Source organism: Schistocerca gregaria, chromosome 9 (assembly GCF_023897955.1).
Source record: "Schistocerca gregaria isolate iqSchGreg1 chromosome 9, iqSchGreg1.2, whole genome shotgun sequence".
NCBI lineage: Eukaryota > Metazoa > Arthropoda > Insecta > Orthoptera > Acrididae > Schistocerca > Schistocerca gregaria.
The window spans coordinates 145,499,741-145,526,890 of record NC_064928.1 but is presented as its reverse complement, the minus strand read 5'-3'; the positions used below and the strand labels follow the sequence as shown (position 1 = coordinate 145,526,890).

The 27,150-nt window shown below is 42.4% G+C and overlaps 1 protein-coding gene across 1 annotated transcript in view; it reads right to left on the bottom strand.

Annotated features, from left to right (window-relative positions):
* Positions 1-27,150, bottom strand: part of LOC126291822 (luciferin sulfotransferase-like) — a 60,252-nt gene that overhangs the window by 15,973 nt on the left and 17,129 nt on the right. The window contains exons 3-5 of the mRNA XM_049985523.1: positions 24,980-25,079; positions 10,298-10,439; positions 7,003-7,123 (exon numbers count right to left, since the gene is read on the bottom strand). Coding sequence (XP_049841480.1) covers positions 7,003-7,123; positions 10,298-10,439; positions 24,980-25,079 — 363 coding nt within the window. The remainder of the gene's footprint in view (positions 1-7,002; positions 7,124-10,297; positions 10,440-24,979; positions 25,080-27,150) is intronic.

Here is a 27,150-nt window from a genome sequence, read left to right as displayed (position 1 = left end):
GACTGAGCAAGCCTAGGACCAGAAGAAGTTTGTAGAAACCCTCACACACTGGATGGCCTCAGGACGTCAGGTGTCGGCAGGGAGGAGCGGGTGCAGCAATACTGCAACCAGCTTGTGGACGGCATGTCAATCGGGGTCCTAATACGTTGTTGCAGAAAGTGTGAGGCAACATGGTTTAGTGTGTTATCCTACATCAGAGTTTGATGTCAAAGATGAACGAAGATGTGCTCTTCCGAACTAATTGTCGCTATTTCAAATACTTTTCACAGTAGAGTGTCATTACGAGGGCTGTTCAAAAAATAAGGTCACTTTTAAACTTGCGCAGGCAACGTACATACGATTATCGATTTATTTTGTTATGTTGGTACACATGTCCCGAAAGTATGCACACAGTTCCAAGTGTGCAGCATACTTGGTTTGTTTTTGACAGACGGAAAGGTTAAAGATGTCTTAGTGTGCTCGGCGATTTTCGATTATTATAAAAAATGGAACAAAGATTTTTGCTTCAAAATTTGTGTGAAAAACAGAACCAATTGCTCTAAACCAATTGAAATGTTGACAGTGACATACGGTGAGTCTGCTGTAAATTAAAATAGCAATGTTTACAAGTGGTACAAGCTCTTCCAAGATGGCTGAGAAGATGCCAATGCCGAACCTCATTCTCGACGCCCCAGCACATCCACAACAGATGATAACGTCGAACCTGTGAATAAAATTGTTTTGAAAAATTACTGTAAGATAAGTTGGAGAGGATGTTGGCATTTCGGTCGACTCATGTCAAGCAATTTATTCCGATGTTTTGGGCATGAGACGTGTTTCAGCGAAGTTTGTTCCAAAACTTATTCGATAAGAAGAACTGTCGCATGAGCATGGCTCAGGAGCTCTTGAATGACGCCAATGATGATCTTGGTTTGGTCAAAAGGGTCACAACTGGTGACGAAACATGGGTTTACAGTTCTGACGTCGAAACCAAAGCCCAATCGTCCCAATGGAAGCATCCCGGAGAGCCAAGACCGAAAAAAGCTGCATGGGGGGAGGGGGCGGAACTTCCTGCCCGAAAACACCATTGTTTCCAGAATCAGATTTTCACTCTGCAGCGGAGTGTGTGCTGATATGAAACTTCCTGGCAGATTAAAACTGTGTGCCCGACCGAGACTCGAACTCGGGACCTTTGCCTTTCGCGGGCAAGTGCTCTACCAACTGAGCTACCGAAGCACGACTCACAGCCGGTACTCACAACTTTACTTCTGCCAGTACCTCGCCTCCTACCTTCCAAACTTTACAGAAGCTCTCCTGCACAGTTGGTAGAGCACTTGCCCGCGAAAGGCAAAGGTCCCGAGTTCGAGTCTCGGTCGGGCACACAGTTTTAATCTTCCAGGAAGTTTCATATCAGCGTACACTCCGCTGCAGAGTGAAAATCTCATTCTGGAAACATCCCCCAGGCTGTGGCTAAGCCATGTCTCCGCAATATCCTTTCTTTCAGGAGTGCTAGTTCTGCAAGGTTCGCAGGAGAGCTTCTGTAAAGTTTGGAAGGTAGGAGACGAGGTACTGGCAGAAGTACAGCTGTGAGTACCGGCCGTGAGTCGTGCTTCGGTAGCTCAGTTGGTAGAGCACTTTCCCGCGATAGGCAAAGGTCCCGAGTTCGAGTCTCGGTCGGGCACACAGTTTTAATCTGCCAGGAAGTTTCACCACTTTTTCACTTTTTTTTACGTACCAATGCATTTAGCATGAAACCACCGATGCTGCCGCAAGACAGAGACATCGGGTGGTACACTGAGGTACTTCTACAAATGTACTGCATTGCAGCAGTCACTTATAGCGTTCGCAGCAAGTCAGCGCAATGAGCGTGCTATGCAGTTGCAGGAGATTCGGACATGCAGTTTTTTTACATGTGCCATGTCAAGGGGATCACTGACAGTGAAACTAAGTATATCTATAGCTACTGTAACGTAAATTTGAGTCTGTACCACTGCTATTGTGAATAGCCTCGAAACGAAAGCACTGGGGCAGTATATAGTTTTGATACAAAGTTTATGAAATTTTAAGCCGCTTCTTGCTTGTTATATAGGACTATAGTTTATTTTAGGCATTATGAGTTAACGGAATTTTCAAGGAAAAATGCGAATTTCTTTTCAAATGTATCACATGAAATGACGCTGATTGAAAACTGTATATCCTAGTAGTACCAAAGTGAAACCATTTCCTTAAAACAACTGTTTACTTTTTACCAATTTCTTCTTATATTCGTTGATTTCTGAGATAATGAAGTTAAGTTTTGTGAAATTTATTAAAATTGTACACCAAAGTGCAACCACCTTCTTAAAACAACTGAGCGCTCCCTTTTGGCTAATTTCTTCTTCTATGATTGTGAAGGTTGATTTCGTGAAAATTTTTAAAATTATATTTTTTTCATATTGTTGGGATTCCAAGAATAACGTAATTGCTTATTTTTTCTCCTTAACATATGAGGTCAAATTGGGGATTTCCTTGTAAGCCTACGTGCATTGAGAGGTATGCAGATGGTTCATTTGCTTTTTAAGAATTTCACGAATCTCCCACGGTATGGCCACGCTCACTGAACTCTATTAATATTTTCATCTGTACACACCCACCCATGCGACATCCCTACTAAACAGTGGTAAACAATCTTAGCTTTGTCTGTGCCAACAATGTGCCAAGTGTTGCTCACCTATGTTACAAAATGGCAGACCCTGCTCATGGTCAATGGTGCACAGTCCCAGCTCCAGATTGTCTCACAGTTTTCAAGGGCAACACATCTTAGATTTTTCCATATTTCATGTAATTATTGAGCAAATTTATGACTCTGTCATACTCTACTCATTAAGAGGTATAATCGAATGTTAAAAGTTTAATACAATTAGACAAGTTAGGACCTGTGTACGTCTCTTGAGGCAGGATAACTCATGGTGTGGAAATCACCCAGACTGTATGTTCATCCAGTATTTGAGGATGAGCGAACTCGGCGAGTTCCAACAAGCTTCAAAAGTAATTTCAAACTTTTTCTTGCTTACATGCTTAACCCTTTCAGACCCGAATTTTTTCCCGAGAAAGGAAAATTTTTCTTTATGTGGTAATGCTTCTCGGTGATTTTTTAAAATGATTTTAGATGCAAGATTTATAAAAAGATGTGTACCCGTTTTCAAAACATACTTTGTACACAAAATTTCATTTTTATGGACTAAAATAACTAATTACAAAATATACTCTATTGTAACAAACAATAAATTGATCGTTCAATAATTACCATGAAAAATAACAATAACAGTACTGTCATTTAAGGTTACTTTGCTCCATAGGATCGAACTTTTCTCCATTTGAAGAAAAACGTTTCTTTGGTTCATAGATGCTATACTACTTGCTGTATATCTGTGAACAATGTTTTCTATGAAAGGTAGTACTTACAGGTTGGGAATCTTGCTTGCATGTTCAGTTATTGGCCATTTTGAATTTTTCACAAGCATCTTAGTAAAGACGTTCATAAGCCTGTATAAAATTAAGCTGGAAAAATCTGTTTTTCACAGGGTGAACTGGTCACTGTGAAGTTCAGTCACCATTATTTTAATTACCCAGAACATCTAGTTGCTGAAAAGTATCGTAGTTTTTCGTTTGATGGACTATTGTTTGTGTCATTGTCAATTTATTGTTGTACGTTACGAAATTTCTTATTTTGGGGAAACATTTCACCACAAAAAAGTGGTGCAAAGAATCCTCAGGGTGCATTTCTTCCACATCTACGAACATTTCTGACTTATTTTACCTCCGTAGTGTGCTGCTGGCAGTGAAAAATGTTTGTAATCTCTTTCAGACTGGTGAAAATGCCACGGAAGTATAAGAGAATGGCCGGAAATATGCGAGTCTGTGATTACAGCCCAAAAACTCTGGAGAAATTCCTACAAGACATTAGGAGGAAGGAGATATCACAAAGGAAAGCTGAAAAATTTTTTAATATCCCAAGAAGAACCATAATTGATAAACTGAAGTCAAAGGAAGGAAGTAATTCACGTCCAGAATTCCCACAGATTTTTACTAATGAAGAAGAAGCAGAGTTTATAAAACGTGTTTTGCAGTTGAGTAAATATGAGTTCCCTGTTACTCCAATGGAACTCGAAATGATTGTGAAGTCATACCTTGCCAGACAAGGACGTAGAGTTCCTAGATTCAAAGACAATGGTCCAGGCTATGAATGGCTCTTGGGCTTCACAAAACGCCACCCTGAACTTTCTGGACGTTTTGCAACCAACATTGAAAGGAGTAGAGCTGCAGTTGATGAGGGTGTTCTCGGAGAATATGTTGAACATTTGCAAGTTGAACTGAAAGATGTGCCAGCTAGTAATATATGGAATTTTGATGAAACCAAGCTAACCGACGATCCAGGGAAAAAGAAAGTACTCACAAAAGAGGTTCAAAATATTCAAAAAACATTTGTAATTCCTCCAAAAGCAGCATATCTGTAATGTTTGCTGTCAGTGCTGAGGGAGAAGTTTTGCCTCCATTTGTTGTTTACAAATCAGCACATTATGGTCTACATGGACAGGAAATGGGCCCACTGGCTGCCTTTACTCACATGGTCCTAGAGGATGGTTTGACAGTAATACATTTAGCGAGTGGTTCACCAAGTTGATGCTACCAAGATTGAAAAAGCTCGAAGATAAGAAAGTAGTAATCTGTGACAATTTGTCCTCACATTTGACAACTTATGTTCTAGAGTTCTGTGGTGAGAATAACATTTCGTTCATCCGACTACCAGCAAACAGTATTCGCATTACACAGCCTTTGAACGCTTCTTTCTTCGGCCCCATGAAAGAGGCCTGGAGACAGGTCCTTACAGAATGGAAAAGTAGCAAGCAAGGTTTCAAAGACACTGTCTTGCAGATACAGCATTTCTCATTCCTGTCAAAGAGATTAATGGATATAGTTGGCAAGAACTCCGCAAAGAAGCTAATGGCAGGTTTTCAAAAGTGCAACATTTATCCAATGAATGTTGATGAAATTCTTTGCCGTCTTCCTTCACGAACTTGGGACAAAGATGCGGTACAAGACTCTTTCACTGAAGCTCTTGAGAATAAGAGAACTGAATGGACTACTGGTGTTGGCAGTAACAGAGGAAGAAAGAAGCTTTCAGTCACACCTGGTCAAAGTGTGACAGTAATTCACAAAAATGTTTTGAAGAAATACAGAAGAAGTCACAAAAATCAAGATAGTAGTTCAGGAGAAGATTCTGATGCCATCTCTCCCAGAGATTCTTCTGAAGATACGGATTATCTGAGATCTCAAGTAAGGTCACCAACAACTGTAGAGTTTAAAGTGGATGAAACCCAGTTACTAACCAGGCCGAAGTTGTGCACACTGTGGGCTAGTATGTGATCTTCAAATTTGAGAGGGATTATTTTCCTGGATTAATTACTGATGTAAGCGATGGTGGAGTTACAATAAGTTCAATGCAAAAGTCTAAGGAATCATGGAAGTGGCCAATGCCGAAAGATGAAATGAAGTATGACTTTGATGAAATAATTTGCACCATTCATCCTCCAGAACAGATAAGCAAACGTGGCTTATTCTCCATACCACAGTCTGAAGGATATTGGAACTATTAACTCACAATATAGGCTATATTTTGTGTTAAATCTTTAATTTGTTAAACTATTTTGATAATAAAATTTGTTTCTGCTAAAGAGATTGTTATTTTTTACTTAATTCTGATGGTCAGTACTCTGTAGTCCTTATTTCTTTAGTAATTGCTTTATTCCCTTTCATTCCTATGGTCAAACATAACTCCAGACCTCTGTAATCCTCATTTTTAATGAAATTTAGGCATCCGGTGCAAGGTATCTCCAGGGCAAGGAAACTTTGCACCAAAATAGAAATAAAAGGTTATTTTAAGAGATATAAATACAGATTACTTTGCAAAAGATTGTTGTAACTAATCAAATCATTTTGAGAAACAAAAACATTAAGGAACTCCTGTTTTTAAACTATTTTCTTAAAAAAATCTGTAAAAAGTGGAGCAAAGTAACCTCAAATGACGATATTCAGTTATACAGTGGAATATAGTAAACCAACCAACTCCGTGTATTCTGTTGGTCGCGATCCCTCTGGGCACTGCTACACTTGTTTGCTTATTTTTTCATAGTGATGTCCACGAGCTAGCAGCAATTACGAATAATGAAAATGGTGAACATTCACAAATGTATACCTCAGTTTTCGACCGGGAAAAATGCTTCCGTTGCTGTAAGCCACAATAAAAGTTAATGTACGCAGTTGTAGCCAGACGGTCTGAAAGGGTTAACTTCAAATATTTAACACGATGATTCATTTGTGGTCAGACATTTGTAGCTGTTTAATGGATGGGAGTTAGACTTTTTAAAGCCGGGGTCTTCAAACTTTTTAGTCCGCCGGCCACATTGGCTCCTCCACAAAGTCATAAGGCCCAAGATCTATCTAGTGGGATTAAAGCACCCTAGCACTCCATGATCACCGTAATGTAAGGCTAAAGGAAAGATGAAATAGCAAAAATCTAAGATTGTGGGAGTAGCTAGCACTGAAACGAACTACGATTTTTATTTAATAACATAATTTTGATTGGTGGACGTACCTGACCGAAATTCTGACGTATTTCATTCTTGCGAATTTCACCGACAAAAAAGTATGTCACTGCACATTCTTCACGAAAGCGTCTTGCAAAGTTAACGAAATCTCAAAATCATTGTTAGCAACACTATTACTGCAAGACGTAACAGAGGTAGAGTATGTCAACGCATTGTTATTTCAAGCGGTGCAACAATAAGTTTAGTCATGTAGCCTTCTAGCGAGCAGCAGAGCCAATGTCGCTGTGTATTGGTCGCGATAGGTCTCGAAACTCAATTGTTGGCAGTGTAGGTACCACCTCAAATATTTGGCGAGCCGGATACCGGGCCGTAGTTTGGAGACCCCTGTTTTAAAGGATGAGGGATTCACTGACGTACAACGAAAACATTCACTTACGTATGTTTTCCATGAAGCACTCCGCAAATTCGTCAGCCGTGAGGGAGCAGCCGACCCACAGTTGGTGGTGGTTGAGGTAGGACACGATCACATCCTTCACGTTCCGAGTCACGTATATTATCTGGAACATCCCAACACGACCGTGGCAATACAGTGCTAACGGAGAAACCATTACCCTGAAATGATCAATGCTGAATTTTAATACACGAAGTTCTAAGTAATGGTACTGTCTAAATCACGAATTTTTCATCATATGCTGTTCACTGCATACGTTTAATATTTGTTGAACCATCAGCATAACGTTGAGCAGGATGCATTGGTTAACTAAGGAAGATGTATTGTTTCGAAATGGTGAGAAAATAAAAGTATGGCACAACTTGATGAAAGAAGTGATCCGTTGATACTGAGGCAGCAAAGAATAGTCAATTACGTAGAGGTGTGTGTGTGTGTGTGTGTGTGTGAGAGAGAGAGAGAGAGAGAGAGAGAGAGAGAGAGAGAGAGAGAGAATGTGTGCGTGCGTGTGTATGCTGTGGTGGTGGGGGGGGGAGGAGCTGCGTCAGATCAGTCTTCTTCTTCTTCTCAGGTCTTTGGTCCTCAGGTTGGTTAGCAGCAGAAGAGTGCGAGGCGTATTCATAGTGTTCTGATCAACATATCGGAAAAATAAAGCTGCACGATTAATTATCTGTATCCGGAGTACGAACACACTACGACTTCCTGTTTTCAGAAACATTTCTTCTCCAGTTCTGAGAAGATCACAAGTTCTCCTGAAGATCTGTATAACTTAAGAACAATACCCAGCTACCCTTTTATGGAGACACTGCATCAGCAGAACACCAACGAATGAGATTAAGGAAACGGTCGTGACGCACAGTAGACAACCTTGTTGGGTCCCCTTTCAATGGCAACCACTCACGGAATCCCCAATGGCAGCAGTCATCAGCAGTCAACAAACATATACTTGGGAACCTTTCCGTGCAAGATACAAAGATTTAGAGATGGGCAAAGTCGTCGATGCTTGGGAGCTAGTTCACTGGTGATCGCTGTTTTTTGGGAACCGTTCATTTTTATTCGTTCACCGTTTATTGTGCTTAGTACATGGTTCTTATGAAAAATTGAAAATTAGTAGCATAGGTGACTGAAGATGGAAGCCGGCAAGAGAGGGCACTTGCCTCCCCCCTGGAGTACAGAGTTTTTATTCATAACAAAAGTCTCACACACTTGTAATTTTCGTGATTCTGTAAAACCTCCCGTTTAGCCAACTGTAGCGTTATGTGTCTGTCTGCAGTGAAATAATATATGGTGGCGCGCGAAAAACCGGCCCCGAGTACAGACTGCTTGCCAATTACGCACGATTTGTTGACCGCTACGAGAAGAATAGGTAAACATGTAATAATTAGGCAGTGACGAAATAATAAATAAGCTAATGCAAACAACTTCGAAACAATAGATGACGATTGGTAAGCGACAGTGAGTAGTCTAGTACTCGGGGCCGATTTTTCGTGCGCCACCCTGTACCACTGAAATAATATTGTGGGAGTTATCACATTCTCTTTACAAAAGGTGACACCATGCACTCGATTACGAAGTGCGGGCTTCATTCGATTGTATGTCGGTCTGCCTTCCATATCAATGGACATGCTGTTTTACCTTGGATAAAAAAAAGACGGAAAATGGCCACTTGTGTGTGCCGTGCCGACGTCCTTTGCATGTGTAATAACAAAAAAATCTTGCCTTTTTACAAGTATTTCTTCTGCTGTTTATCGAAATAGTGAAGTTAGCTGATATGCCGTTTTGTTACCTGAAATGATGTATGTATTACATACGACGTAATTTTTATGTATTTTACGTAATTATAAAATACATTTTAATTACCGGCCGTGGACGCTGAATAGAATATGAAAAGAACCAGAAGCTGAGAGGTCAAAAAAGGTTTGAAACAAATCTAGAATAAACGTGTGAAGTGAACGAGACAAACAACAAAAACTCGATACTGAACTAACTATGAGCAGTCAGCAGTGGAACTGCGACGAGTGGCCACGCGAAGAAGGACGAGTCCGGCCGAGTGAGACCGAGACAGAGACGGGACCGAGGCTGGAACGGGACCGGCCGACGTGCCGTTGCGGGCACGAGACCGTCCGTTCCCCATTCCCATGAACTGGAAGTAGAAAGCCGCGACCGAAGTGAACTATGAAAGACCGCTCCTTAGAATTCGTTCATCGCTCGTTCATCTTGGTGGACCGTTCCTTTGGATCCGTTAGTTCGCGAATGACCCATCTCTACAGAGATTCCATCTCCCCAAACGTTAATGGAGGATCATGAACTGGGTATGGTTACCTAATGCACAAGCGGGGATAGGTTAGTTCTGCAACTGCGGCTGTGAGGCCTCCTTACGGACAATGCGCCATGCTGCTACTGACTGTCTTCTTCCAGCGTAGAAAAAAAGGATAATGGACAGTCACCATGCATCAGATGAAACCATCGAATGGATCAGGGAACCAGGTCAGGAGACGTGTCCTTGTATGAGCGTGTGATTGAGAATATTTGTCCATAAATGTTGTATGTATGTAAAACTTTGAACGTAGCTGCTAAGGTTCAGTGACCGTGTCAGAATTATATTACAACATATAAGCCCTCGGTCACAAATATTAAGTCAAAATTGACCAGGTTTCGACGCTACTATGAGCGTCGTCTTCATAATTAGACTATCTGTTCTAAAACATATTAGGTGTATAATACATTAATAAAATTAAAGTTTGTACTGACTGGAAAAAGACGCACTACTTACAAGTCACATATTAAAAAAGATCTAAGCCGGAAAGGCGTCGTCATGAATAGTTGTAAGTGAGATGGCGAGCCGCTAAGGGCTGCTCGTACTGTGAACAAGGGTTGCAACCCGGCTTAGATCTTTTTTTAATATGTGACTTGTAAGTACTGCATCTTTTTCCAGTCAGTGCAAACTTTAATTTTATTAATGTACTATACAACTAATATGTTTTAGAACAGTTAATCTAGTTCTGAAGACGACGCTCATAGTAGCGTCGAAAGCTGGTCAATTTTGACTTAATATTCGTGACTGAGGGCTTATTTGTTCTAATATAGCTGTATATATGTATTTGTTTTCACCACACAATAAATAAATAGCTACCATCACCCTACCGACAAGTAAAGTACACAGGATATGGTTGTAGACAGTAACGTAAATCAGCTACAATGAGACTGGATGTGGCCAGTGGCTACGGTAGAACATTGACTTGCAGCCTGGTTGTGTGAATTTTACGAGAGACAGAAGGCATACCTTGGGTTTGACGGTCCAGAGCTGTCTGGGCAGAAGTTCTACCGGCAGGTGGCTCTTGATCAGCCTCGGCGATCTGGAGTTCTTCACGATGTCGATGAAGTGCGTGGGCGGCTTCTTGCGGCCCGTGGCGAGCGACGACAATCTGGAAAACATACGATGAGTCCTAAGACTGTCGCTGAGCATGGCTTCCGTATCTGGAGGAGGGACAAGAGTTGATGGGAAGTAAAAGCAGCGTATGTCCCTGTATGGGAATGTAAGCTTTCTCAGGGAATTTGACTGATGAACTCGTCTCAGTGTATGCACCTGTTGCATCACCCCGATACTTCGTCCAGGTATTTTGATACTGTGATCATTCCTGTACCTTTGGGATGTTCATCCCTGATGTTGTTTGTACACGCAGTTACCACGAGCGCTACGTATGGGTAGCATGCCGCACTTTAATGGATTGCAGCATTCCGGTTGAAAGTAAAACACCAATAGAGCGAGCATCCGTCATGCCAGAAGGACAGACCCGACTAGTGATCGCATACGCACAGAAGGCTTGGCAACCATGACTGTTGCTCAGCGTGGGCATCGGGATCAAAATGGTTCAAAAGGCTCTGAGCACTGTGGGACTTAACATCTATGGTCATCAGTCTCCTAGAACTACTTAAACCTAACTAACCTAAGGACACCACACAACACCCAGTCACCACGAAGCAGAGATAATCACTAACGCCGCCGGGAATGGAACCCGGGAACCCGGGCGCGGGAAGCGAGAACGCTACCGCACGACCACGAGCTGCGGACATGTGCATCGGGGACAAAGTGATGTGGTGCACACATGGAATCGTCCCAGATGACAAGTAGTGTCGATGACTTACACTGCAAAGGCCTCCCACGTTCGACAGGTGCACAGAATGATCGACAGCTACGACCTTCCAGTGAAGGGAATCGTGGGATGAGTGATCCAAAAGTGAATACGGCTTTCGAAGAGCCTACAGGACGTCATGTATCGAATCGAACTGCTTTGTGACGATCGCACGATGCGAACCTCCATTCTCGACGAACATGGGAAGCACCATGTCCTACATAACAACACCATGGTCGCCGTTACAGACGGGCAAGAGATCATGCACAATGGATGCCCCAGGATTGGTGTAAGGTGTTCTTCACAGGAGAAACTCGGCTCTGTTTGTACCCTTGTAAAACTATTACCGATATTATCTACGAGGGTAAGTCAATTATTATCCGCAAAGCAGCTATAACATTTTATTGTAATCAAATAGGAATCTTACAAGAATATCATTTTTCGACATAGTCTCCTTGGTACACGCTTCCTGATGCCCTCATAAAAGAAGGTTCTCGGTTGAGCTGCGAACCAGGAAGGCATTGCTTCATTCACTGCTTCGTCCGAGGCAAATCGACGGCCTGTTTGAGTGGACCAAACAATTGATAGAATGATCAAGAGCGAGACTATGTGGAGGATGATCCGGTGCTTGAAATTTGAGTTTCTGGAGCGTTTCAGCAGTGTGGGCTGCAGCATGTGGACGGGCATTGTCGTGCAACAACACAACTCCTTTTGACAGCAAACCTCGGCGGTTGCTTCGAATTGCAGGCTTTAGCCCAGCAGTAAGCATCTCAGTGTAACGTACGCTGTTTATTGTTGTGCCCCTTTTCCCATAATGTTCCAGTACTGGACCTTGTGCGTCTCGAAAAGCCGTAAGCATCAGTTTTCCTGGGGATCGTTGGGTCTTGAACTTTTTCTTGCACGGCGAATTTGGATGTTTCCATACTCTGCCGTTTACTCTCCAGCTCGTAATGATGGATCCATGTTTCGTCACCAATAACGATCCTGTCTAAGAAGTTGACCCTTCGTTACCACAGCAATCCAAATGTTTTTGCAGATGTCCAAGCGCGTTTGTTGATGCAACTGTGTGAGTTGTTTTGGGACCATCTTGCACAAACTTTATGAAACGCAAGTCTGTTGTGAATGACTTCGGATCCAGAACAGTGGCTAATTGTCAGACGATGTTCCACTTCGTCAATAGTTAGTCGTCTAAGAGAATGATTTCACGTGAACGCTCAATGGTTACTTCATCTGTGGCGGTAAACGGTTGTCCGGCTCCATCATCGTGCGTAACACTTGTGCAACTATTTAGGAAATTTGCAATCCATTCGTAGACACTCCGTTGTGACAAAACACTATTCCCGTACTGTACCGAAAGTCTTCGATGAATTTCGGCCCCTGATACGCCTTCCGACCACAGAAAACGGATGCTCTTCGTTGGTGCAAATAGACAACGGAGCAGCCATGATTAACGGCACGGCAGTGATAACGAAACTAACTTAAAATTGAAAAGATATAACAACAAATAAACAAAGCATGCGTCATCAATGTAAAACGACAGTACTACCAAAATAAACAAAAGTATAATTAAATTGAGGATAATAATTGACTTGCCCTCGTACAATGGTGTTATCAAACATCTTTGTCTGTTTTTTACTTAATGTAACTTCTGTATAACCATGCTCTTTGATGTACTATGTAAATGTTTTACTCAGTATTTATAATAATTTATGTATCCGTAGCTAATCTATGCATGTAATGTCAAAAGTAATGTGCTGTAAAATAAATGAATATGTTATATTTTACTGGTTCATGCATAGGGAAAGAAGGATTGTATTCATGTAAATCTTGGAGGGAAATCCCTCCGCAACGGAACTGGCTACGCGGGAATAGAAGAGGTGGATCTGGCGGTCGAAATGTGAGCCTGTGTGGTATGAGTCAATCGATGGCGCATCCTGTGAACTGAAATAAGCGAGAGGAACTGCAAAATTATATAATACAGCCTCGGATACGGAAGTAATACGGCTTATTATTCATGACAAACTTTGGTTAGTTCTGTACTACGAAAATCCGACGCTAAGAAGAGAAATTTCGGAGCCTGTTGCACAGGAAGATCCACGGATACTTTTGCTGCTCCTTTTTGAATAGCAAAGGAGATTGACGCTGTCACCACATTCACTTCAAATTATCGGTTGAGTAACGTATCATTGCATGGACCCGTTACATGGTTTCGTTTTCAATAATAATTTTGTGTTTTGTAAACTTTGAGTTGGTTCAAATGGTTCAAATGGCTCTGAGCACTATTGGACTTAACATCTTTGGTAATCAGTCCCCTAGAACTTAGAACTACTTAAACCTAACTAATCTAAGGACAACACACACATCCATGCCCGAGGCAGGATTCGAACCTGCGACCGTAGCAGTCGCACGGTTCCGGACTGAGCGCCTAGAACCGCTAGACTACCGCGGCCGGCAAACTTTGCGTTGAGTCACCGTATTTTATTCTTAAGCCATTCACCTAGGCAGGGTCCTACCCCAAGTGTTACGATAAGTCCTAGTATCCCAGTTTATCGAAAGGAAAAGCACTTATTTTCCTTAAAAGCTAATAAACTTTGTGCAGTTGTAAAGAAAATAATTATTTAGTGACCATAAGTTTTGAAATCCTCCAAGCAGATTGAATTAATGAACATTTAAAGTTTCATCAAAGTACAATTACTATGAGAAGATTTAAAGTATTTATTTCTAAGATTTTTTCATTGAAATAATAATGTTTACAGTTTCATGTGTTATGTAATTTTCAGTGTTTCACATTTTGTGTCCTGACGGTAGTGTTCAGCCTCTATCTGAGTCTACTTAGTTCCTGAGTTCCCATGCTAATAGTTTAGCCAGATTTAAATGCCATATTACAAAAACAACAATCAAGAATAAGTAACTGGCCACAAATATTCAGACTGTACTACATCCAGGATCACATGTTCCACTTGAGATAAATAATATCATGAAATGAATGTTTAATGAAAATGCAAAAATAATGAGTACAAGAGACACAATTGCTTCATAACTGTTTCAATAGTAGTAATTTCCTATAATTAAACTAACAGAAGAACCTCTTGCTCAAGTCAGTAGTGCTCCACCATCAGTGAGAATTTTACCTATAATTATGATTAATTTCCTGCTGTAATGTGTATGTAGTGTTATTACAGTTGAACTAACAAAAGAACTTCTTGCTCAAGTCAGTAGTTCTCCACCATCAGTAAGCATTTTACTCATAATTATTATTAACTTCCTTCTATAATGTGTATATAGTGTTATTGAGAGCCAGTTGTCGCGTAAACACGTTAACACTCCTTCCGTGTATTTCAAGTCAATTCGCTGGTACATTACTTGCTAAATTGTGCTAGTCTTGTATGTTATCAATAATATGGAAATTCCATGAGGCTAGGGCCTCCCGTCAGGAAGACCGTTCGCCTGGTGCAAGTCTTTCGAGTTGACGCCAGCCGGACGGAGTGGCCGTGCGGTTCTAGGCGCTACGGTCTGGAGCCGAACGACAGCTACGGTCGCTGGTTCGAATCCTGCCTCGGGCATGGATGTGTGTGATGTCCTTAGGTTAGTTAGGTTTAAGTAGTTCTAAGTTCTAGGGGACTGATGACCTCAGAAGTTAAGTCGCATAGTGCTCAGAGCCATTTGAACCATTTGAACCAGTTGACGCCACTTCGGCGACTTGCTCTCTCCCCTCCCGTCACCATTCCTTTCTACCAATTGTTTCTTCCCCCACCCGCTTCCTCCCCCCTGCCCAACCCATGCACCCAGTGGCAGACCCCCCCCCCCCCCCCCCCATCTCATCAGTGTGTTCAGTTTGCCGAAGATTGTCACCAATGTGTTACAGTGTTCTCTTCGTCTACGTGCATCAGTGATTTTTTTTCTTCAGTGTGCTCCTTCGTTGCGTGTAAAACTGTTTGTCTGCGTTTGTGTGCACTGTTGAACTTGCTTGTAAAACCAGTGCCTTCCACGAACGCCTTCATTTTCTTTCTTATGTGAGTCTCCTGTTTTTATCATTCATGTATGTAAACTTTTCTCTCTCTATGTTTACTATCTGTTCTTCTTTTGGCCAAAGAGCGCCGTATGTAGGTCGCTGGTGGCCCGCATCGTACAAGGCATGAAATTACAATAAAGATAAAAAGACATACATACTGTGTTTTTTAACTGTATTTCGACTTTTTAAATTGTCCCCCCACGAACGTCTCCAGAGTATTTTTACCTCCATTATCTACCCCTACTCTGTTCTTATGTTCCCCTTTTTTATCACCTTTATATGTATAATTTTGTGATTGAATTATCTGTCATGTCACTCGGCTGAAGAGCGGCGAATTGTGCTGCTGACAGCCCTCTCCTGCCCATATTGGGTGGGGGAATGAAATCATAATAAAGAAAAAAAAAACATACAAATGTGACAGCTTACATGTCGTTCACATGACTTGAAGCCATAATATCAGCACTTGATAATGGCCTAAGGCCGAAATTGCAATAGGTGTAACAAAAACTTATAACAGTCACTGGCATAAAGATGCTGTCCTTCAAAAAATATTTTTTTAATTTTTTGCTATTGTTATCTTATTACAATATTTTTCTCGAGCAGTAACGCATAGAGTGGCAGAATCATAGCGGCAGTCTGTTGCCACGGCTGAAGGCCGCTCCAGCTGTACATACGAACTAAGACTCGTACTTATAGTGGTTCAATGAATCAAGGAGCACCTCACTGCGCCAGCAGATATCTTGTATGGTGACATATTCTAAAGAAACAAAACATTATGGTGATCTGCTCAGTGATACCGAATTAGTATACCTTTGGAATGCAATACAGCAGCGACTCTACGTGCCATAGATTCGACAGCTCCTTTGTAGGTTTCTGCGGGTATGTGGCACCAGATGTCCACGTACAATTCACACAATACCCTGGCATTATGGGCAGTTGATACGTGCGCGTGGTGCTGCTGTGCGATTGCGTCCCTGATGTGTCACATCGGATTCAGATCAGCCGAATTTCGTCATCAAGACACCAACGAGACATCACTATCATGCTCTTCAAACCACTGTAGCACGATTGTGGCCTTACGAAACGAGGAGTTAAGCAAGTGGTTCAAAAATGGCTCTGAGCACCATGGGACTTAACATCTGAGGTCATCAGTCCCCTAGAACTTAGAACTACTTAAACCTAACTAACCTAAGGACATCACACACATCCATGCCCGAGGCAGGATTCGAACCTGCGACCGTAACAGTCGTAACCAAGTGGAAGACGCCATCGTCGTCAGAAAAGGTATCAGGCATCAAGGGATGTAGACGGTCCACAATAAAGTCCAAGTAATGCGCAATTGTCGTGGTGCCTTGCCTTCCTACTATAGGTGCCGTGGAAGCCCAGTTTGAATATCGCTCACGGCATAAAATTGGGTGGCGCGGGTGCATATTTCGAGTAGCCGTTCACCTCGATGACAGCATATGCGGAAGCGACAGTAACTAGAAGCGTGATTCATCTGACCAGACGACACGTTTTCTTTGATTCATGATGCAACGTCGATGACGCCTGACTCACTGCGATCGCAATTGACGATGTCGTTGGGTCAACTTACATGTAGGGGTTATCTTCAGAGGTACGCATGCCCCCCCCCCCCCCCCCCCCCCGACACACACATGTGCATACGAAACACATATAGGAACAAATTCACAGGTTGGCAACGCTCACAGCCTACACAGAAAACAAATGAACGAACATAAACACTGTACTACTGTGCTGAGTTCTACCTCCAAATTGATTGAGGCCAAGTGAAAAAACGTCAACACATCGGAAGGAAAAGTGCTTAAAAAAAAAGCCAAAAGACTGCCAAATGTAAATATAGAACGTAGCTTCTTTCAACTGCAACCTCTGCTAACAAAGAGGGAAATAGCTATGGTTTGCAGAAAATGTGAACAAGACGCGGGAACAACGTAAGTAAATTTTATCCCAACTTTATAAGGAAATACTGTTTTTAATCCATAACAATCAAAATTAACACACTCATCTATCCATATTTCCAGAATACAACAGAAGATGCTTTGTAAATAAAAGCAAAACGCAGCTGGTCTAAAATGGTCTTTAATTAATTCCAGTAAACTGAAGATAGAGAAAAAAATAATACTTGGTAAAATAGATAGAGATTCCAAAACTGCGCGCAGACTTCGTAACACTTGTGTCTGTGAACACGTGGCTTTCGTTTATACACTGATATTGGCTAATTGTACTTCGTTACTTTTATCTAATATGACGGATCTAAGTATATCATTACTCTGTAAACACATTCTCTGCTTTCCCGTCTGGCAGCACCACCTAATGCGGTGTCCGTAACTTAGATTCGTTAGCTCTGTAGTAGGAGCCGTAAACGTGTGCCATAAGGACGCTTTATACACTGGCCTATGTAGTAAACGTGCCCTGCGTTGTCATAAGAACGAGTACGCATAAACATACGTAACGTCTGACTCATGTACGTTTGTACTCCTTATATACTATGTGATCAAAAGTATCCGGACACCGCCAAAAACAAACGTTTCTCATATTAGGTGCATTGTGCCTCCGCCTACTGCCAGGTGCTCCATACCAACGACCTCAGTAGTCATTAGACATCGTGAGAGAGCAGGATGGAGCGTTCCGCGGTACTCACGGACTTCGAACGTGGTCGGGTCACTTGTGTCATACTACTGTACGCGAGAATTCCACACCCCGTAACATCCCTAGGTCCACTGTTTCCGATGTGATGTTGTTGTTGTGGTCTTCAGTCCTGAGACTGGTTTCATGCAGCTCTCCATGCTACTATATCCTGTGCAAGCTTCTTCATCTCCCAGTACCTACTGCAGCCTACATCCTTCTGAATCTGCTTAGTGTATTTCTCTTGGTCTCCCTCTACGATTTTTACCCTCCACGCTGCCCTCCAATGCTAAATTGGTAATCTCTCGATGTCTCAGAACGTGTCCTACCAACCGATCCCTTCATCTAGTCCAGTTGTGTCATAAACTCCTCTTTTCCCCAATTCTATTCAATACCTCCTCATTAGTTATGTGGTCTACCCATCTAATATTCAGCATTCTTCTGTAGCACCACATTTCGAAAGCTTCTATTCTCTTCTTGTCTAAACTATTTATACACTCCTGGAAATGGAAAAAAGAACACATTGACACCGGTGTGTCAGACCCACCATACTTGCTCCGGACACTGCGAGAGGGCTGTACAAGCAATGATCACACGCACGGCACAGCGGACACACCAGGAACCGCGATGTTGGCCGTCGAATGGCGCTAGCTGCGCAGCATTTGTGCACCGCCGCCTTCAGTGTCAGCCAGTTTGCCGTGGCATACGGAGCTCCATCGCAGTCTTTAACACTGGTAGCATGCCGCGACAGCGTGGACGTGAACCGTATGTTCAGTTGACGGACTTTGAGCGAGGGCGTATAGTGGGCATGTGGGAGGCCGGGTGGACGTACCGCCGAATTGCTAAACACGTGGGGCGTGAGGTCTCCACAGTACATCGATGTTGTCGCCAGTGGTCGGCGGAAGGTGCACGTGCCCGTCGACCTGGGACCGGACCGCAGCGACGCACGGATGCACGCCAAGACCGTAGGATCCTACGCAGTGCCGTAGGGGACCGCACCGCCACTTCCCAGCAAATTAGGGACACTATTGCTCCTGGTGTATCGGCGAGGACCATTCGCAACCGTCTCCATGAAGCTGGGCTACGGTCCCGCACACCGTTAGGCCGTCTTCCGCTCACGCCCCAACATCGTGCAGCCCGCCTCCAGTGGTGTCGCGACAGGCGTGAATGGAGGGACGAATGGAGACGTGTCGTCTTCAGCGATGAGAGTCGCTTCTGCTTTGGTGCCAATGATGGTCGTATGCGTGTTTGGCGCCGTGCAGGTGAGCGCCACAATCAGGACTGCATACGACCGAGGCACACAGGGCCAGCACCCGGAATCATGGTGTGGGGAGCGATCTCCTACACTGGCCGTACACCTCTGGTGATTGTCGAGGGGACACTGAATAGTGCACGGTACATCCAAACCGTCATCGAACCCATCGTTCTACCATTCCTAGACCGGCAAGGGAACTTGCTGTTCCAACAGGACAATGCACGTCCGCATGTATCCCGTGCCGCCCAACGTGCTCTAGATGGTGTAAGTCAACTACTTTGGCCAGCAAGATCTCCAGATCTGTCCCCCATTGAGCATGTTTGGGACTGGATGAAGCGTCGTCTCACGCGGTCTGCACGTCCAGCACGAACGCTGGTCCAACTGAGGCGCCAGGTGGAAATGGCATTTCAAGCCGTTCCATCGGACTACATCCAGCATCTCTACGATCGTCTCCATGGGAGAATAGCAGCCTGCATTGCTGCGAAAGGTGGATATACACTGTACTAGTGCCGACATTGTGCATGCTCTGTTGCCTGTGTCTATGTGCCTGTGGTTCTGTCAGTGTGATCATGTGATGTATCTGACCCCAGGAATGTGTCAATAAAGTTTCCACTTCCTGGGACAATGAATTCACGGTGTTCTTATTTCAATTTCCAGGAGTGTAGTCCACGTTTCACTTCCATACATGGCTACACTCCATACAAATACTTTCAGAAACGACTTCCTGACACTTAAATCTACACTCGATGTTAACAAATTTTTCTTCTTCAGAAACGCTTTCCTTGCCAATGCCAGTCTACTTTTTATATCCTCTCTACTTCGACCATCATCAGTTATTTTGCTCCACAAATAGCAAAACTCATTTACTACTTTTTCCGGTCAATTGCTCTTCCATGTCCTTTGCTGTCTCTGACAGAATTACAATGTCATCGGCGAACCTCAAAGTTTTTATTTCTTCTCCATGGATTTTAATTCCTACTCCGAACTTTTCTTTTGTTTCCTTTATTGCTTGCTCAATATACAGACTGAATAAAATCGGGGATAGGCTACAACCCTGTCTCACTCCCTTCCTAACCACTGCTTCCCTTTCATACCCCTAGACTCTTATAACTGCCATCTAGTTTCTGTACAAATTGTAAATAGCCTTTCGCTCCCTATATTTTACCCCTGTCACCTTCAGAATTTGAAAGAGAGTATTCCGATCAACATTGTTAAAATCCATTGCTAAGAACTGGGTTTCCATCAAAGTGATAGTGAAGTGGAAACATCAAGGGACACGTACAGCACAAAAGGAGTCTAGGAATGATTTTCAAAGCATAGTGATCTGAGTATGACGGGTATATTTTCGTCGTGTAGAGCTACCCGTACTTAATAAATATTCAAACACGCACAGATAATATACTTGAACGGTTTATTACTTGATGTTACAGACAAACAAGCACAGTTGCTATAGGTAACTTTTAAAAAACAAAAACAGTATCCAGGGAATTGAATAAACATAAAAACAAAAGTTATAACTCTAAGGTGTAGGCAACAACATTATTCGGATCTTCAAGCCATAGAGTAAATATCTCTGGAGTGAACATTGCGTTCTACGCGTGTTGTCAACATTAGACCAGGATTGTCACGTGTTTTCGGGACTTCGCTGTGCGTGTGTGCTTTCTGCAGCGTTTGAAGTTTATTATATCAATAGTTTTTGTTGTGTTTCACCGTTAGTTGATAGTGTAATAGCGATGGTGAATTACTGTTGTTGCTACGTATGCAAAGAAAGATATGTGAAAGGAGGGATAGTTAACTTTTCATGGATACATACCATGTAGCTCTAATTATAGCTATCATATTAGTAAGAGACACTGTATCTGTTTAAAAATTTCGAGACGCATTATAATTAAGGCTTGATTCTGTAGACCAATTTTTCTACGATTTTATGACTATATAATAGATATTACGGGTCGTACAAAAGCTTACAAACAGTCTCTTCCTCTCGTAAATTTGCTAGTGGAAGGGGAAAGGGAATGGTTAGTTCTTTCAGCAAATACTATCCCTCATACATTTATCAGTGACTTGTCGATTAAGTATATAGATTACTCAGTCTACTACTTATTTAATAAACTGGCAGCAAGTACGTAAAATGCGTTAAATAAATACTTCAAAGTGTCACTAGTAAGAAAAATTGTGCTTTAGGACGCAAAAACGAGAAAATAAATACGCAGAAATAGCAGAAAAAAGGATGAATTGACAGGGATATAAACGCTAGTGTGTGGCAAATTCGGTGTTTTTGGGACAAGTACTAGCGTACTGTCAAGTCGTTTTGCAAGACTATCACTGCAAAAATGTACGTCAGGTTCTGTAATACTATAAAGTGCCGTATCGTACCGAAAACTACCAAAAATCGAGTGCACCTGAACTGTGACACCTATCGCAAAGAAGTAGAATGCAATATCACTTGCCCTTAAAAGTTACGTAGCTGGTTTATTCCAGGTATCAAATGGATACTGTTAAAATGCCTGCACAACGTATATAAATAATCCACGACATGTACGAAAAGAATCCGTCTGTACTAGGGATGTAGTGACATGCTAAATGTACAGGGCGCTATATGGATAAGGACACGACGTCCCGAGAACACGTGACCAGGCCGGCAATGTATGTTGACAACACAAAATCTGTTCTGCGCATTTGAATGCTCACTCCAGAGATACACTCCTGGAAATGGAAAAAAGAACACATTGACACCGGTGTGTCAGACCCACCATACTTGCTCCGGACACTGCGAGAGGGCTGTACAAGCAATGATCACACGCACGGCACAGCGGACACACCAGGAACCGCGGTGTTGGCCGTCGAATGGCGCTAGCTGCGCAGCATTTGTGCACCGCCGCCGTCAGTGTCAGCCAGTTTGCCGTGGCATACGGAGCTCCATCGCAGTCTTTAACACTGGTAGCATGCCGCGACAGAGTGGACGTGAACCGTATGTGCAGTTGACGGACTTTGAGCGGGGGCTTATAGTGGGCATGCGGGAGGCCGGGTGGACGTACCACCGAATTGCTCAACACGTGGGGCGTGAGGTCACCACAGTACATCGATGTTGTAGCCAGTGGTCGGCGGAAGGTGCATGTGCCCGTCGACCTGGGACCGGACCGCAGCGACGCACGGATGCACGCCAAGACCGTAGGATTCTACGCAGTGCCGTAGGGGACCGCACCGCCACTTCCCAGCAAATTAGGGACACTGTTGCTCCTGGGGTATCGGCGAGGACCATTCGCAACCGTCTCCATGAAGCTGGGCTGTGCCGCACACCGTTAGGCCGTCTTCCGCTCACGCCCCAACATCGTGCAGCCCGCCTCCAGTGGTGTCGCGACAGCCGTGAATGGAGGGACGAATGGAGACGTGTCGTCTTCAGCGATGAGAGTCGCTTCTGCCTTGGTGCCAATGATGGTCGTATGCGTGTTTGGCGCCGTGCAGGTGAGCGCCACAATCAGGACTGCATACGACCGAGGCACACAGGGCCAACACCCGGCATCATGGTGTGGGGAGCGATCTCCTACACTGGCCCTACACCTCTGGTGATCGTCGAGGGGACACTGAATAGTGCACGGTACATCCAAACCGTCATCGAACCCATCGTTCTACCATTCCTAGATCGGCAAGGTAACTTGCTGTTCCAACAGGACAATGCACGTCCACATGTATCCCGTGCCACCCAACGTGCTCTAGAAGGTGTAAGTCAACTACCCTGGCCAGCAAGATCACCGGATCTGTCCCCCATTGAGCATGTTTAGGACTGGATGAAGCGTCGTCTCACGCGGTCTGCACGTCCAGCACGAACGCTGGTCCAACTGAGGCGCCAGGTGGAAATGGCATGGCAAGCCGTTCCACAGGACTACATCCAGCATCTCTACGATCGTCTCCATGGGAGAATAGCAGCCTGCATTTCTGCGAAAGGTGGATATACACTGTACTAGTTACGACATTGTGCATGCTCTGTTGCGTGTGTCTATGTGCCTGTGGTTCTGTCAGTGTGATCATGTGATGTATCTGACCCCAGGAATGTGTCAATAAAGTTTCCCCTTCCTGGGACAATGAATTCACGGTGTTCTTATTTCAATTTCCAGGAGTGTATTTACTCTATGCTTCATCCGACGGATTCAAACTTGGCGGTTTACGTCATTCACTTGTTGCCGTGCAGTCACTGAATTCCCGACACAATTGTATGTAAGGATGGCGCGAACGTAACTAACGTCTGCGGACACAGCAGTCGACGTGAGTAGCGGTCGCTACAAGTATATCAATGAAACGTTATCAATTTTATTACTCAAGTGGTGCCTAAATTGAACACAAATTACATAAGTAAAAATTTCCTGCATTTTAGAATTAGTAAGCTTACCACAGATAACTGTTGTTACGGATCTTTCTGTTAACAGTCATCCTTGGTTCTAGTAGTAGCGGATAAACTAATACAAGAAGATCTTTGATTACAACTTATGTAATTACGCCAAAACATAATTTTTCTGAAATCTTTAACTATTCGATGCCCACAATTTGACCGAATGAACCTGTCTAATCACTTCACTGATCTTCGGATATATAGAGGTGTCTGCAACATCAAAATTACAATTCAAACGTTCAAAATGACTTTTTGCGACATTTGCAGGCTAAAACGCAGAATAAGTACATACATCACAAAATCTTTAAATCTCGTTACAAAAAATTAATGAATAGATCTTCTAACATTATTTATGATACAAATTGTCTTCCTGAATCAAATTGTGTCTCCAGTTTAAACAAATATTCCCTAGTTTTCGTAATATGTGGAAATTGCAGTGAATTTCTCTATAGAATCTTCCAGAAACAAGAATTAAGAATTTAATTACAGATTTTTAGTTGGTGATTTCCGTAAGAATATTTTGTCCTGACTTGCAAAGCTATATAGATGTTAAGATTTTCCAAAATTAATGGTTTACACAGTTAATTTGCGTTGGGGTAAACAATGTATTTTACTAATTGAATTATAATTGCAAAACTGAATGAAAAAGGTTACTAACATTTATACACTATTAACAATGATTCCAGAACTTGTTCTTTCTCTCTAAAACATCCTTCATTTATCATAGCTGTGTATTACTTTACCTAATCAGGTAAAGTAATAGACAGCTATGATAAATGATACACATACATTAATTGGACTGTGACGCAGTTAAACATTTTCGTTGTAACTATTTCACACTGTTGCACTAAGTGACCTTATTCACTCAGTGTTCTTATACGCTACACACATCTGTTTTAGCGGGTATCGCATACTACGAAACCTGCTGTATCTGGTACCACATGATCCAATGCAGCCCGCTTCGTTATAACGGTGAACTTTCGTCGATGTCTTGCGCCCGAAATTCGTCGGATCTGAATCTGATGGAGCACATCTGGATCGGTATCGGCCGCCATTTCTCGCCCACGAACCACCGTCCCGTCGTTTTCGGGAATCACCTGATCTCTGCCCAGACTTCTGGTACTACCTATCTCTGATAACCTACCAAGAACTTGTCGAATCCATTGCAGGCAGAATCAGTGCCGTACTGTGTTCGAACAGTGGACCAAGACGCTAGTAATCAGAAGGCAACAAAGTTTTGTTTCATCAGTGTTTCAGCTGTACTGAAGAAGACAGGCAAGCAAACTAACGTGAACGCACTAATCATCGTCAACACCACGATGTTTGAGTGAAGAGGGAAACACGAGAATCTGTGTTTTGCACGAAGCAGAATACTCAAAAATGTGAATATTTTACAAACATTCATAGCCCGATTGCAGACGTTTAGTATTGCTTCAATTGAGATCTCGTATTTCTGTAACGAATGTAGCAGAGTCTTTCCATTGTAAATAATAAATGTCTGCAATATGCTGGCGTCACTTTGTCGTTATACTCACTCGAGGAATGGAAATCTGTCTGTGAGATGATTCCGCTTCGCCAGATCAAAGTTGAGGCCGTTCATGAGCAGCCACACCAACTCCTGTGTCCACGTCGTTCCTGAAAACAGAACACAATAATTAATTATTTTCGACTGCTGTGCTATGTTTTTTAATCTTTATACATGGTCCACCACATACATAACTAAATGGTTCGTTGTGTTCTTGCCTTACATTTTTGAAACTAGTACAAAAAAGATATAAATGTTTAAATTTACTTCATAACGTGCATAATATATATAGGTGAATTCATTACCAGGCGTCCCCCATATGTTTCGCTCTGCCCTTGTTTCCGCTAAGAACTACCTGTGAGCTAACTGTTACCATTTTATTCATGAACAAGTACGGGTTACAACTATCCTCCACCTACTATTACAAAAAAGTCTAAAATATGATAATAAGATAAAAGTATAATAGTAGTAATAGTACCTTATTCATCCGTAGATCTCTTTTTACAAGGATATAGGACATGTCAAAGTATTCACAAGTTGAGATCAATTTAAAATAAGCTAATTTGTATACACATATATTTACAGATTTCTAGTTAGAGACAATCATTAGATTTACTCCTGGTATATAATATTTTTTTTACAAATAACTTATTAAATAATGTAATGTCACACTGCTCCCTCATATGTCACTATCAGTCACTGCACACACTATATTAACATTGTTTCGTAACACTTCGCTCACTACACACACACACACACACACACACACACACACACACACACTGGTGATCACTGGGCCATTTTCTGTACTGCAAATTCCCTTTTGCTATCCTGCATCCCTCCATAATGAGTGAGATTTTGAGCTCAGAAAGAGGAAGAGGTGTCCGTATTGTGCTTTGCATAGCGTGGGGGTAAGTATTTCTAGAAAGGCAAAAAAAGCAGGAAAAAAACAAAGTGAAGGTGTTACGTGGAATGTTGGATGTTCTATAATCATTATTATTATTATTTATTTGTATAACATATCAAGCCCCTACTCCGTTTTATCTAAGTAATCCTTCAATTTATAAAATGTATTGCATAACAGGTACTTTTTAGCTGCCTTTTAAAGAAGTGTATTTTTGCAATTTCTGTAATCTCTTTTGGTAGTTTATTGTACAGTTTCATTCCTTAGTAGAAAATGCTGTTTTCAGTTCTATGTTTATTTTTACTGGGAAATGTAAGTTGATTCTATCTCTTGTTGTATGGTCATTGACGGAACTGTTTGTGCTGTAATGACCAATGTCATTTTTAATGTGTACAACTGATGTGTAAATGTATTCACATGGAGCAGTTTAAATCCCCAGTGTTTTTAACAGATCTTTACAATGAGCTCAACTAGTATTTTTGGTTATTATTTTTATGGCTCTTTTCTGGAGTTTGAAAATTGTGTTCATATTTTGTGCATTATCCCCCCCTCCCCCGAAAAAAAAAGCCAGTGCTAAGAACTGAGTGTAAATATGAATAATATGTAACTTAAAGACACTGCATGTTACACACTGATGATAGGATTCTAAGGGCATAACATGCTGATGACATTCTGTTTGCAAGTACCTTTGTATGTTCACACCACTTCAACTGAGAATCAATATTCATTCCTAGAAATTTTGAATTTGTTACACAGTCTATAGAGGTGACATCTACATTTAATTTAACATTGTCATTTTTGAAACTTCCTGGCAGATTAAAACTGTGTGCCCGACCGAGATTCGAACTCGGGACCTTTGCCTTTCGCGGGCAAGTGCTCTACCATCTGAGCTACCGAAGCACGACTCACGCCTGGTACTCACAGCTTTACTTCTGCCAGTACCTCGTCTCCTACCTTCCAAACTTCCTCCTACCGGGCGTGAGTCGTGCTTCGGTAGCTCAGTTGGTAGAGCACTTGCCCGCGAAAGGCAAAGGTCCAGAGTTCGAGTCTCGGTCGGGCACACAGTTTTAATCTGCCAGGAAGTTTCATATCAGCGCACACTCCGCTGCAGAGTGAAAATCTCATTCTGATTGTCATTTTTCCTCTTCAAACTGAAATTCATGACATTTGTTTTCTTTATTTATTGCTTTCTTTCTTTATTGCTTATTGACCAATAATAAACTTCCTTTAGAGTTTCATTTGCTTTCTCGGCAAGGAGTTCCCTTGTTTTCTCAGTC